The following is a 15,121-nucleotide window of genomic DNA, read 5'->3' as shown; positions in this document are numbered from 1 at the left end:
TTCTCTCAGGCATCACAGCCTGCCGCCATCTGTCATCCAATGTCTAAAAACCACTGATCACATATTTAATATGTTCTCAAGTTATTTAAGGAGAAAGAGAATATTACTGCTGCAAAACACATTACCCCCAACTTAATGGCTTAAAAAAATAAGCATTTATTTTTTTCACATAGTCTCTAAGTTTCAGCAATCAAGGAGCAGCTGGGCTGGGTGGTTCTGACTCAGAATCTCTCATGGGGTTGCAGTCAAGATGCTGATGGAGAGCAGTCTAGGTAGGGCTGGAAGCTTGACAAGGGCTGGAGGATCTGCTTTCAAGAAGGCTCAGTCACACAGTTAGCTAAAGGTCTTGGTTCCTTGTTAGCTGTTGGCAGGAGGCCTCAATTTCTCATCATGTGGGCCTCTCCAGTGGGCTATTCACAACATGGCAGCAAACTACTCTCAGAGTCAGCAATGCAGGGTGACACATTGAGGGAGAGAGAGGAGGATGGAGAAGGCACAATGTCTTTTATAACCTATCCTTGGAAACGATCCATCACTTCTACCATATTCTATTGGCCACACAAACAGATGTGCGAGAGGATTACACAGCGGTGTAAATACCAGGAGGCAGAGATCATTGGGGGCCATCTTGGAAGCTGGCTACAAAGAGGATAAATCTTGTTATGCCAACATGGCAGAAAGCCCACATCCTTCTTATACATTTTAACCTCCTTGTGTTTACTACTTTTTTAATCCAGTAACTGTACACTAAATCCTATGACTTCAAGAGAGATGGGCAGATTGTAAACAGATCCTACTCCAAAGCCAGACTTGGAGAAAAACTAAGAGTAAGTATCAGCAGCTTTTAAAAGGGAAAAGGATAGAGTTTCCAGTGCATATGGCAAGAAAGACAAGGAGAGCACTTGTAGCTGACCTGGGCTTAAGACATGTCCAAGTGCTTCACTCCCCCCCAACAATTACTTACTCTAATGACCAACTTAACTGTCTGCCCTCCTTTCTCATCAATTTCCAGAGCAACAATAGCAAGAATACCAGTCACAGTACTATCAACAGCAGTAGCAAGAGTACTAGAACCAACACTAAGCATTTGGCCTTTGCTACCTCAATTACTCCTCAAAACAAACCTGTAGGATCATATCATTATCCCTTAAACTCTAGGCTTTTTGTTTCTTAATGACCAAACCCTGGCTTTACACTTTACAGTACACCTTGACACAACTTTATTCTTTCTGTATAACACCTGGCTCCCTCTTGCCCTATAGGATTCTCCACTCTTCTGGCACTGAAATTGTTCTGTCCTCCCTGTTCTCCTACTCCACTTGATTCAGGCTTTAAAGCTTCCCCTTAGGGCTTCCCTGGTGGCACAGTGATTAAGAATCTGCCAGCCAATGCAGGGGACACAGGTTCGAGCCCTGGACCAGGAAGATCCCACATGCCGCGGAGCAACTAAGCCCATGCGCCACAACTACTGAGCCTACACTCTAGAGCCTGCGAGCCACAACTACTGAAGCCTGCGCACCTAGAGCCCATGCTCTGCAGCAAGAGAAGCCACCGCAATGAGAAGCCCGTGCAACGCGACAAAGGGTAGCCCCCACTCGCCGCAACTAGAGGAAGCCACGCACAGCAATGAAGACCCAACACAGCCAAAATTAAATAAAATAAATATTTAAAAAAAAAAAGCTTCCCCTTAGCTTCTGTGTTCCTAACAGCAATGACCAAACCTCTTTAAAAGGAACCACTACTTAAACCTCTGTTAATCCCTGGCTGCTGGGCTCTCCCAAGGCTACAGCTGCCTAACATAGACTTCCCAACACCTTAGGACACACTACCTGGTCAAATGTGCCTCACCAACTAATCCCAAAACATTTGCCCTATTTCAGTCACTAATTTTTAAACAGTATTTCACAGCACATGGGCCTTCTCAATTTATATTTGCTACAGCTTAATGTTCAAACGAGTTTCCTTTCCCTAGGGGCTTGTAATTAATCATCAGGGAGAAAGGTCAAAATACACCAAACTCTTACTTAGTGGTACCCTGGAAACATAGGTTACCATTAGTTACTTGTTGAATAACGAATGAAAAAACTACAAACTAATGATTATAAACTCTCAAGGGGATATAATCCAAAGAATTTTTACAAATAAAAGGTAAAGATAACAGTGGACACATATAAGCAATTCACAAAAGACAAAACACAAAAGAACAAATATAAGCAAATCATAGAAATGCAAATTAAAATATCACTTTTTGTCAGACAGATTAACGGAGATTGAAAATTTGTCAAGGAAATAAGGAAACAGGCATTCTGATAAACTTTTTTTTTTTTTTTTTTTTAGCAGTACGCGGGCCTCTCACTGTTGTGGCCTCTCCTGTCATGGAGCACAGGCTCCAGACACGCAGGCTCAGCGGCCATGGTTCACGGGCCCAGCCACTCTGTGGCATGTGGGATCTTCCCGGACCAGGGCAAGAACCCGTGTCCCCTGCATCGGCAGGCAGACTCTCAACCACTGCACCACCAGGGAAGCCCCTGATAAACTTCTAATAGATATAATTTTGTATTTTGGGGTATTTATGCATCAAATATCTTTAAAATCTGCATACTCCTTTGATTAGTATTTCCATTTCGAATACTTAATTACAAGAAAATAATGGACAAAGGAACACAGGTGTATGTAAAAAAAAAAACTAACTGTGGCACTAACTATAACACAAAATCTGTCCAACAATAAGGATTTGATTAAATAAATCTTAGTACTTCTAAATTATGGATTAAGTCACTTCAGATATTATGTATTACATAATCTCAGTTTTTTAAAATAACATATATTCACATAAAAACATACCTGCATAGAAAAAAAATCTAGAAGTATACACCCCAAAACGTTAGCAGTGATTGTTTCTGTAAAAGAATAGTGGAATTACTTGTGATTTTTTTTTCCTTTTTACTTATCTATACCACCTAATTTTTCTACATGAATTGTGCATGGATAAGAACACACACTCTTAAAAGGCAAAAGTAAAAATGAGGAGCATGGGCTTCCCTGGTGGCGCAGTGGTTGAGAGTCCGCCTGCTGATGCAGGGGACACGGGTTCGTGCCCCGGTCCGGGAAGGTCCCACATGCCGTGGAGCGGCTGGGCCCGTGAGCCATGGCCGCTGAGCCTGTGCGTCCGGAGCCTGTGCTCCGCAACGGGAGAGGCCACAACAGTGAGAGGCCCGTGTACCGCTAAAAAAAAAAAAAAAAAAAATGAGGAGCACAATTTAAAGGCAGAAGTGTCATTATGGTAGCCGAACATGGAACATTCCTATGTTCCCTAATAATAATGTCAGGCAGAATTAATATCAAAAAGGATACCAAGTAACTTAGTATTCAATAGCCTAGTTTTTAATTAGTTCTAGGAACACATGTGGAATAATTTGCTAGCACTATTCAGGCATTTTAACAAAAGACCTCCCCAAATTTATTTATTAATCCTAAAGACAGTGTTGAAAATTATGCAGTAAAAATTTCAACTGCTTCAAGATGAGTGAGTGTCAGCTTCAATTGCCTTTTCATGACTTTTCACATTTACCTTGAGAACCCTCTAATGGGAAACCAGTCACTGTGAAAATAATAAAACATAAAAATCGCTCATATGTTTAAGAATTCAATGTGACTTTTAAGTCTGGATGAAAACAAAGTCTTCTCTATAAGTTCTACTATTCCAAATTAGGTTAGCTTTTCCCCTCAGACTTGAAAAGTTTTAAACACTTAGTCAAGAGAGGGTCTTGAAGCAAGCCAAGGAATACATATCTGTTACAAGCAAAGCATGCATATCTCCAGGTACTGTGGACAATTTCTAGCCAAAGCCCAGGGAGCTGCTGTGGCCACGCAAAACGCTGCCTAGGAGTTGTTTGCAATGCCTGGTTCAACAGGACCAGTAGCACAGATGGTTAGTAAATCCTCATTAGGACAAATCTATAAACTAGAAGTTTCAATGATGTTGCCTGACATAAAATGATCATTTCCACCAGTCTATAGTAGAATAACTGTACCCATGTAATGAATGGCAGGTATCTGTACAGTCACTTGGGGGGAACTTCACACCTATAGCACAGTTTGTATGTCACATCTCATAAAGCTCCATCAATGCATCTAATGGGACTTGACAGCAATCATGAAGGCACAGGAAGCACTAAGCACAGTATGATTCCTTTTAGCCCATGTTAGTAACGTCACTGATGAAAGCAGTATTTGTGGCACAAGAAAACTCTCTAGTTCAAGGAGAAAATCAAAGAACAACTGGGCATAAGGGAGAGATTTTACATTAATGGCATTTGTGTAAAGCAGCATCATATAATACCAAAACGGACAACACAACTATGTGGTTACTGCTGACAAGGATGCAGATCTCCTTGCTTTAGTGTCAACCCTAGCACCATTCATCCACTCGTTCAGCAAATACATGAAAATCATATACAACAAGAACTATTCTAGGACCTGGGGATATAGGAGTAAACAAGCAAAGTCACTCCCTTCATGGAGCACAACCTCTAACAAGGAAGACAGACGTTAAATAATATTACATATTTTAATACAACTTTGAATGTCAGGATGTCATTAAATAGAAGGGCAGGGTGCTATGAGGCAAATCCTAGGCCTGGGGGTCAAGTGAACCAAGCACGGGGTGGGTGAGAAGAGGTCAAGCTAGAACGACCTGGCTCAACCTCGGACCTGGAAGAGTCTAGTTTGACTGAAGCACTTAGATTCTTTCCTGGGCACACGTTAGGTCTGAGATGCATAAAGACATCCAAGTTAACAGATCAAGTTGGTAACTGCTACCTAAGTCTGGAGCTCAGGAGAGAAGTCTAGACCAGGTATAAACTGAGAAGTCATTTGCTTAGAGATGGTGTGTGATACGCAGGAACTGGAGATTTCTTAGGCCAGGTGAGCTGGAGGGGGTGGGGGCTGGGAGGGGTCATGTATTACTTCCTCAAATCACAAAAGAATTAACTACCTCTTGCAATCAAATTACTTTCTTCTCTCTTGATTTGCAAACGTGAAGTAAATCAAAGTACTTTCTATATTATAGTTATGATACAATGCCCTTTTTGTTCAGAAAGGATAAGATTAAATGTATAAAGTTCTTGGAGAAATGTCAAGACCTAAGAAAAATATTTCTACAGTGAGTCTAAGGCATTGCATGCTAGAGTTTATTTAGCAGAGCGCTTTCTTCCAGCCTTTTCCAGTGCCCTAGAAAAGGACTCTCCTTTTAACACACTGATACAACCCCTTCACAAGATGTGTCACTAGAAATGCTTTCGGTCTGCAGAACTGCCACCTGCTGAAGCTAGATCACAACTGTAAGCATTCTGAACACAACAACAAGTCCTGGAGATGTGACATCAAAAAGAACAGAAAAACCTTCTGCTCTGCACACTTAAAACTTAACTTTCAGGACTATCGGTATAATCCTTACACAACCTGCCCTGTAGTCTTCCTATGACAAATATATAGCATGTAACGGCTCTATAAAGCAGTGGTCAGGTTACGGTTATAGAAAAGCTGAGTTAAAATGCTCCACGATTTATGGCCCAAGCACCATATAAGTGTGACATGCCTTAACACAAACTCACCTGATTTATTTGAAGCATGTTAAAACAATATTGACCAAACTGATGTATCCCTCACGGCTCCAAAAACTAGAAAATGAAAATGAAGAAATAAGTTCAACTTAGTTGGTAATCGCAATGATTAGCACTTTAAACACATGCCCGTGACCAAAATCAAATACAAAAGATGGAGTAGATCTAAATCAGCGTAGAACTTTCTATGATGATAAACATGTTCTGTATCTTTGCTATCCAAACCGGTAGCCACTAGACACATGTGGCTACTGAGCACTTGAAACGTGGCTAGAACTGAGAAAGTAAATTTTAAATTTTCTTTAAGTTATTTAAAGTTAAATAGCCACCCTGTGGCTAGTGACCACCACACTGGACAGTGCAGATCTAGGCTGCACAAAGTCCCTTCTGGTTCTAGAGTTCTATGACAATTTCAGCAAAAGTGAAGCTGTTCAAACAATGTAAAAGTTTCAGATTAATATTTAATATATACTTCCTTTGCTCCAGTAACGTTTTAAACAGCTTTGTTCCCCTCCTCTATAAGATAAATTAAGCCTAAAGAAGATGTAACACACACATATTCTCTTAGGTAGTATGGAAAAGAGCACATGGTAAGATTACCTAGTTGCATTCTTTTTCCTGTTTCTGATTTTATTATAATCATTATAAAAATAGCATGCATATCAAAATTTTACATAAAATTTTTGAAAAGAAAATTACCATCCTGACACATCCCATTGTTACATTTGGATTTGTTTCCTTATGGGTCTAACCTCCTCGCCATGGTTGTATTTCTTTCCATATAGCAAACGTCTTCTACACTTAATTTAAAAATAGATATCAAAGAAGGGCAGGGGGCTTCCCTGGTGGCGCAGTGGTTGAGAGTCCGCCTGCCAATGCAGGGGACACGGGTTCGTGCCCCGGTCCAGGAGGATACCACATGCCGCGGAGCGGCTAGGCCCGTGAATCATGGCCGCTAAGCCTGCATGTCTGGAGCCTGTGCTCCACACAACGGGAGAGGCCACAAAAGTGAGAGGCCCGCGTACCACAAAAAAAAAAGAATAAAAAAAAAAAGGGCAGGAAAACCCACATAAATAAATAAATAAATAAATAAATAATGGGATTTGGTAATGGGAAAAGTTACATTAAAAATTATGTACAGTCCCCCAAAAAAATTATCTACAAAGCAACAACACAATTTTGACATATACCAAAGGAGCTAAATCCAATCACTCGTGTAGCAATTTTTATGCTATAAAATTTAAATAATGAACTTTCCCTCAGAAGCAAAGGTTCTGGAGATACATATATACACATAGATACCATATGAATATACATATGTGTGTGTGTATATATACATTTGGCTACAATTTTTTCAAAATGACAAACTAGAGTCAATTCAAAATGACTTTCAAATTTTTCAATTATTTCGTTTTAAGAAAATTTTATTTATTTATTTTTGGCTGCGTTGGGTCTTCGTTGCTGCGCATGGGCTTTCTCTAGTTGTGGCGAGCGGGGGCTACTCTTTGTTGTGGTGCACGGGCTTCTCATTGCAGTGGCTCCTCTTGTTGCGGAACATGGGCTCTAGGAGCATGGTCTTCAGTAGTTTGGCACGTGGGCTCAGTAGTTTGGCTCGCAGGCCCTAGAGAGCGTGGGCTCAGTAGTTGTGGCACATGGGCTTAGTTGCTCCACAGCATGTGGGATCTTCCTGGACCAGGGCTCAAACCCGTGTCTCCTGAATTGGTAGGAGGATTCTTAACCACTGCGCCATCAGGGAAGCTCCTCAATTATTTCTTACAATAGTGACCTCACCATCTGTACCAATTTTTGTATTTTCCAAGAGAATCGCATTTGTAGAAATAGCACAAGACCTGAGTACCAGTGAATTTAAGTTTTAGTCCAAGCTCTTCAGGAGATTACCTTTTTTATATATAAATTTATTTATTCATTTATTTAATTTTTGGCTGCATTGGGTCCTCGCTACTGCACACGGGCTCTCTCTAGCCACTGAGAGCGGGGGCTGCTCTTCGTTACGGTGCACAGGCTTCTCATTGCAGTGGCTTCTCTTGTTGTGGAGCACGGGCTCTAGGCGCACAGGCTTCAGAAGTTGTGGCACACAGGCTTCAGTAGTTATGGCTCGTGGGCTCCAGAGCGCAGGCTCAGTAGTTGTATGTGCACGGGCTTCAGAAGTTGTGGCACCCGGGCTTCAGTAGTTGTGGCTCACGGGCTCTAGAGCACAGGCTCAGTAGTTGTGACGCACATGGGCTTAAGTTGCTCCACGGCATGTGGGATCTTCCTGCACCAGGACTCGAACCTGTGGTGTCCCCTGCATTGGCAGGCAGATTCTTAACCACTGCGCCACCAGGGAAGCCCCTTCAGGGGATTACCTTTTGAGCTTTGGTAAATTGCTTTATGTATCTTTGAGTTCTTTCTCTTGCTTCTATTTTCTTCCTTTTTTTTTTTTCAATTTTTAAAAAGTAAATGTAAGTCCTTTGGTAGGCAAACAACAAATAGAATACAGCAGAAATAATGAGCTACCGCTTCCAAGACTGGGTTATAAAAAGACCATCATTTCCCTCCTGGATGTCACCTGCTCTCGTTCTCTCACCTGTTTGGTCTTTGGGAAGCTGGCTGTCATACTGTGAGCTGCCCTGTGGTCAGACCTACATGACAAAGAACTGAGGGACACCTTGGGCCAACAGCCCAACAGAAACTGGGGTTTTCTGTCCAGTACCCGCCAAGGAACTGAGGCCTGCCAAGAGTCACATGAATGACTCAGACGCAGATCTTCCCCCAGTCAAGCTTTCAGATGAGAGCCCTAAAGACAGCTTACCTGCAACCTCCTAAGAGACCCTGAACCACAGGCACCCAGATAAGCTGCACCCAGATTTCTAACCCACAGAAATTGAGATAATAAATATTTGTTTTAAGTTCTTAATTTCTGGGGTAATTTGTAACAATAAATAAGATACTTCCATTCAACTCAAATTCTATAATTCTATGGTATTAATATATTTAGGTAGACCAAAAAAAATCAATTCCCTGTTCAACATAAGCAAATGAGTAACGTTAAAATCTGAAAGGAGTAAATTATGAAACTTAAACATTTACATTCTATTCAAAAGATGACATCATTAAAAAGTGAGGCATTAGTCAAATGGTATTAAAATACACTGTCTACAACTAAAACTACAAACCTAACCAGTTTTCTTTTTTTTAATTGAAAACAATTCATTTGGACATTAAAACATGAACAAACCGCTAAAAGCATCTCAGTGATCTAATGTCCCTTATTTTCCAGAATTTAACATTATTTAGTAAGAATTTACCAAATTTGAGAAATCTCATTTTGTTTTTATTTTATGTAAGCCTCTAAAAATTACAAATCCTTGTCTATAGACCTGTATGTGTTTCTTCAATATTAGATTTTGGTAATACTAGTGGCTGATCCTGAGAAGTAGGCACAATAAGATATAGGGGTACAATTTTTTTTTTTTTTTTTGCGGTACGCGGGGCTCTCACTGCTGTGGCCTCTCCCGTTGCGGGGCACAGGCTCCGGACGCGCAGGCTCAGCGGCCATGGTTCACGGGCCCAGCCGCTCCGCGGGATGTGGGATCTTCCCGGACCGGGGCACGAACCCGTGTCCCCTGCATCAGCAGACAGACTCTCAACCACTGCGCCACCAGGGAAGCCCCAGGGGTACATTTTTTAAAGTTCTGATCTTCTGATATACAAAAAGCAGTTTTTTGAAAAAGCACAAATGAAAGCACGTATTCACTCAAAACTGACCATACAATTTTAAATATTCCGTAAGCCTTTCCTTCACAGTTATAAAAATCTGTATACGTTAAAACATGAAACTAATATGTCTGTAACAGCACTCTGTAAGGTAACTGGATAAAAATTCTGAACATATTCTTTTCCACAAGCAAGTTGTATTAGATCTATATCAATATAAAGATTATAACTATACCACAGGCAATTTGGAATGCCCACAGTGGCACATCTCTTTAACATTTCATGTCTTATTTAAAGACATGCCAGGTCTACTGTCCTATATTTAAAAGAATTTGATAAAATATCAAGTCATATCAATAAAATGCAGAGCATTTTATACTACCCACGGTTTCATAAAATCCACCTCTTCCTCTTCTGTCCAAAGTTTCCAGCTACCATTCATTCCAATTACAACCGTGTACTTTTAAAGAAACCTATTCACATGTCCCAAAAATGCCCTACAGTGATATCCAGTCAGGCACATTCGAACATGCAGTTCCAGATTCCAAGCTACTAAATGAAAACAGGCAGGGTAGTTTATGGAGAAGGCACTACTAACTGGAGAAGACTTGCCACTCATGAAGAATTAAAGGTCCAACCGGTATCTGAAATGTACTGCTGATATCACTCACTGCTTTTATTATGAATTACAATTTGCTCATCTGATTAACTGAAAGCTGTGCAAAATTAACTCTATAAAAAAAATTAACTCTATAAAAAAAATTAACTCTATAAAAAAAATTAACTCTATAAAATCCTCAACAATTAAATCCTGTTTTATAAAATGGCATTATTAAATTAACATATCTATAAATCTCTTAAATGTCTTACCTGACAATATGAAAAGCAAAAACATTTACTATCCCCATTCTTACACTCCAAACTACTACAAAACTAAATACCAACTCAAAGCTTCTTACTCTAAAAAAATCATGGGCCCCTTAAAAAGTGTTTAAAAAAAAGCTTTTCATTTTCATTTCTTTTTAAAAGTAGGTACCCCAAAAAACTATTTTTATGTAAGAAAATCAAAACAATTTAGTATAAATTTTACTATCTCCTAAGAGCCTATGAAATATTCTAAGTATATAGAAGTCTCACTCCATGAACCATTCCAGTGAAAAACCCCACATACTACCCAGCTAAGAAAAAAAGGAAACTAACATTTACCAGACACCAATTTTATATATACCAGGTGCCATATTTTGCCACTTTTATATTAGCTCATTTAATCCTCATCACCTTGGGATGCAGGTGTTATCCCCATTTTTCTAGAAGTTGGGTTACTTCCCCAGTCACATTGCTAGGATTAAAACTCAGTTTGGTCTGGTTCAAAGTCCCCTTCTTTCCATTATATGTTAAACTATAAATAAAAGCTCGACTCCTTAAAAATGTTCCTTAACAAAGGGCTTGACCTCTAAAACAACATAATGGCAAGGATTCTATATAGAAGAACTTCAGGGATTTCTTCAAAATCAATCATACACAAATATAAATTATAATTACTATGGATTCTAGACACTCATCTAATATTTTCTTGAGTATCCAGAAGAAGCACAAATAAATCTATACATGATTTGATTATACTATGCCTGCCTCCAACTATTCAGTCTAATATTAACAAAACCCAATTTTGCAATATCTAGACTTTCCCCCTTTCTTTATTATGATCCGCATACATAAATGATCAGATATCCAGTGCTCAAAGTATACAAAAGAAAAGAAAACAGAGTAATAGAAGTAAAGAGAAGGTTAACTACAAGGAAAAAATCCCAACACACTGGCCAATTTTATCTTCCAGTACCTGATTCTAACACAGGAAAACCACTCAGCCTCAATTCCTATATTATTTATATACTAATAATGGTGATGAACACCTTTGATATTTTTGATATTCTTACTCTTTGTTGAAAATCAGACCAAGCCACTCCTTCCTAGAATTTCATTCCAGGCAAGCCAAGTAAGCTAAAATGTGAAATTTATATGGTTTTCCATGCTGAAGTAAGTAGGAGTAGAGACCATGATGTATATAACTGACCCTCAAATGATCCAGGAAAAAAATATTATGTGTGTGTGTGACAGAGAGAAAGCAAATGATAAATTGGTGACTCTGAGTTAAGGTTACATGAGTATTCTTTGTATTATTCTTATTCTTGGTACTCTTCTGCAAACTTGAAGTTACTTCCAAATAAAAAACTAAAACTTAAAAATTACATGGCAGGGACTTCCCTGGTGGCGCACTGGATACGAATTTGCCTGACAATCCAGGAGATGTGGGTTCCATCCCTGGTCTGGGAAGATCCCACATGCCGCAGAGCAACTAAGCCCGTGTGCCACAACTGAGGCTGCGCTCTAGAGCCCGCGAACCACAACTACTGAAGTCCGTGTGCCTAGAGCCCGTGCTCCCCAATGAGAAGCCACCGCAATGAGAAGCCCGTGCTCCGCAACGAAGAGTAGCCCCCACTCGCCACAACTAGAGAAAGCCAGCACGCAGCAACGAAGACCCAACGCAGCCAAAAAATAAATAAAATTAAATCTTTAAAAAAAAATTACGTGGCAGTATATCTGAAGTTAACAGTACATACTTGGATTATACAGCAACATTTTTACAAATACAAAACACAGGTTTTTAAGGAAAAATTTAGTGATGTGTGAGGAAATCTGCACTATATCCTACCAACTAATGATCACTTAGGAATAAATTTCAACTACACTGCCATGCAGTGGAACGTGGCAATGGTGCCTTGAGCTGAAAACATAGCAGGACAAAAAAAAAAACACAGACATCACATAGTTCGGCGTTTAAGTGTTTCACAAATCTAATACAGGCCTGCTGCAAACGGCAGCAAATCTACAATTCAAGTGGTATGTGTTATCTCTGTTTTGCAGTAAAATACAGGCAAACTGAAAAATGAAAAACTTGCCATTTTACAAAACAATCGAGATGCAGAATGTCTGGGTTTTGATGGCTTTATTAAAAAGATTTTTTTTTCCTTCTGCAACTCAATTCACAACAGTATGTGTGAATCATGTTAAGAAAGCAAGGACGGAGAAGAAATAGCCACCAGGAACAATGCTGCAATCTCTTCTCCTACAAGGTTACTATTAACCCGCCTGCCCATCACAATTTTGATTTCAAATGTTCATCATACTCCCTTAAATCACAAGGATGCATCAGAAGAGAAGTAATGCTCAGAAGAAGTTCACCAAAATTGTGAAATCAAACATTAAAAATAAAGGTTTTCAGCTAACAGTGAAACACCTTTAAAAGATCGTCTCTATCCATTCTGGAGGAACCACCCAATTTAAAATCCTTCAGTACATTTCCCTAAGTGAACGGTCCTTCTCTACCCAAGTAGTTCTAAACCTTCTGGGAAAGGGGCGGCGGGACGCGTCACGCCAAGCAAAGACCCTTTCCGAAGAAAATTCTCCGCAAGTGCAAAATTCTGCACATATTTCCAGGGACTTCCAGAACCCAAGGCCATTATCCCCGCCCCCCCCCCGAAGAATCCCAGCTCAGCGTCTCCTCAGTTGCCTCCGCGGAACGCCCGCCTCGACACAATCCCCACAGTCCCCGGCCCGCCCCGCGAGGGGCTGGAGGCTCTGCCCTCGCACAGCGGATTCTGTAACTGATCTTTGTCTCTTCGCCCAACTGCCTTCACCTCGGCAAGGTCATTAACTGCCAACCACCCATTTAAGCCGAGCCCTCACCGTAGTAGTTCGTAAGAGCCACGGCCGAACTTGCCTGTCATAGGATATATTTTGCCCCCTCTGCCCCACCTACCTTCCCCATTTCGGCGCGTTACGTATTTATCACTTGCCCATTATACAGAAATAGCCACCACCACCAGCCCCCGGCGCGCCCCCGCCCCGCCGTTCCCCCTGCGCCCCCAGGCCATGGCCCGCAGACCCTCCAGGGATGGGCCTCCCGCCATCTCCCCTCCTCTGACCCCCTCCCCTCCCCAGTCCTGCCCTCCCCCCCACAGGGACCCTCCCCCTCCCTCTCCGGCACCGTCGCTCCACCCGCGGTCCCCTCTTCCGGCCGTTCCCACCGCGGCCCCAACGACTCCACCTCCCGGGTCCCTGCCCCCCCCAGCCCTCCACCCTCCGTCTGTGCCGGCATCCTCGCCTTCCTCCCGGCTCCTCCCCTCTGGACACCTGTGTCGTCCCACCCCCTCCACACACGCCCCCCCCCAATTCATTCGTCTCCTCCCCGGCTCCCCAGCCCCCGCCATCCTCCTCCCCTCCCCCTCCCGCCCGGAGAGAGCCCGAGGAGGGAGGGAAGGCGCGGGGGAGGGGAGGCCGCGAAGGGGCCGCTCTTCATGGGGTTCGCCGCGCGCCGCGGACCCGCAGGGCTCCCCAGCGCCCTCTGTCTCCCCCGCCAGCGGGGCGGAAGTCGGGGCCTCCCGGATGCCCCGCACAAGGGTATTTACCTTCTCGCCAGGGACACTTTGCAGACGACTCCAACATTGGCAAACACTACAGAGAACTGACCCCGCTCGGCCGCCGCCGCCGCCGCCGCCGCCGCCGCCGCCGGCTTCCACCCCTCGGGCTCCCCGCCCCCCGCCTCCTCCCCCCGCCTCCGCCCGCCTTCCCTGCGCTCCCGCCGCGCCCTCCCGGGCCCGCGCCGCGCGCCCCCGCCGACGCAGCCGCTCTCGCTCCCCAGCCTGCCCGGCGCGCGCGCCCCCGGGCCCCGCAGACCCGCGCCGCGCGCCGGCGCCGGCCCTCCCTCCCTCCCTTCTTCCTTTCGCAGGCCCGCGGTCGAGTGCGGCCATTGTTCGCGGCGCCGCTCCCGCCCCCTGGCGGCCGGCCGGCCGCCGCAGCGGCGGCCGCCGCGGGCGCTGCGGTGCTGGCGCCGGCAGGCCGGGCCCCGGGGCGAGGGGCCGTCCCCCGGGGCCTTGGGAAGGCGGGCGAGCGAGTGCCAAAGGACCGTGCCCCGTCCGCAGTCTCCGGGTCTCCGGCCCGGCTCCCCGCCCCCTCGGCTGCAAAGGGTGGGCCTGGGGCAGCCTCTTCCACACCTGCACTCGGCAAATGCCTCCCCCGCCCAATTGACTCTCTGCTCTTTCCAGGTGGTGTCCGCACCCCGATTCCCCGCCCGTACCTTCCCCAGGCTCTCTCGCTACCCCGCTTTGCTCTGCTGGGGGCGCGCGACCATCCCGCGTCTGCTCCGGCCGCCACTGTGCGAAGCACGGTTTAGCGGATCCTGCACCTTTCCAGCCTGGGAGGAGGAGGGGGAAGGGGGGGAAGGGGAGGGGGTTAGCGCCACTGTCTCGCCCGGAAAACACGAGTGATCAGTAATCACCTGCTCTCCAAGGTCCGCAGCGTGGCCAGACAGCCTCCTCAGCCAAAAAAATCGTAAAAAAGAAACCCTTCGAACCAAAAAGGAGGATCATCTTAGAACAGTGCCCTAGATTCTAGATTGTTGAGGCAGGAGTGCCAGAAAACTCGAATTACTTCTTGAGTCGTCCTGGTTTTGATGTGGGTTACTGATGTCTGGATAACTTCAACCCAGTTAAGCCCAGTGAAAGTCAACACTCCATTTAGTAAATGGCATCATAAATAATGTGGCAATAAAGTGTAGAAATAGAATTATTACTGTGTTTTCACAAATTTATCCATCTGCATTATCATTCCCAGGGTTGCTTCCCAGTATTGATTCCCCGCCTGAGAAATGGCTACCAGGCCTGTGATTTCAGTCATCACGTAAAACCGATAGTTCTCCTCTGAACAGCTGGGAACACAGT

The 15,121-nt window shown here is 43.8% G+C and overlaps 1 protein-coding gene across 6 annotated transcripts in view; it reads right to left on the bottom strand.

Annotated features, from left to right (window-relative positions):
- STAU2 (staufen double-stranded RNA binding protein 2) overlaps nucleotides 1-14,497 on the bottom strand; it is a 301,499-nt gene extending 287,002 nt beyond the window's left edge. For 2 of the 6 annotated variants that reach the window (XM_082601324.1, XM_082601325.1), the window contains exon 1: nucleotides 5,616-5,675. Coding sequence is in view for 2 of the 6 variants with exons in the window: in XM_082601330.1 (XP_082457456.1) it covers nucleotides 5,616-5,633 (18 nt within the window). In the remaining 4 variants the exon portion in view is untranslated. Of the gene's footprint in view, nucleotides 1-5,615; nucleotides 5,682-13,810; nucleotides 13,925-14,478 lie in introns of those variants that run through there. The other 4 variants (XM_082601330.1, XM_082601329.1, XM_082601327.1 and 1 more) reach the window with 4 other exon arrangements.
- Between the last annotated feature and the right edge of the window lie 624 nt (nucleotides 14,498-15,121).

The sequence above is a fragment of the Mesoplodon mirus genome (genome assembly GCF_964341445.2).
Source record: "Mesoplodon mirus genome assembly, chromosome: 16".
NCBI classification, from domain to species: domain Eukaryota; kingdom Metazoa; phylum Chordata; class Mammalia; order Artiodactyla; family Ziphiidae; genus Mesoplodon; species Mesoplodon mirus.
This window is presented reverse-complemented; position numbering and strand designations above follow the sequence as displayed.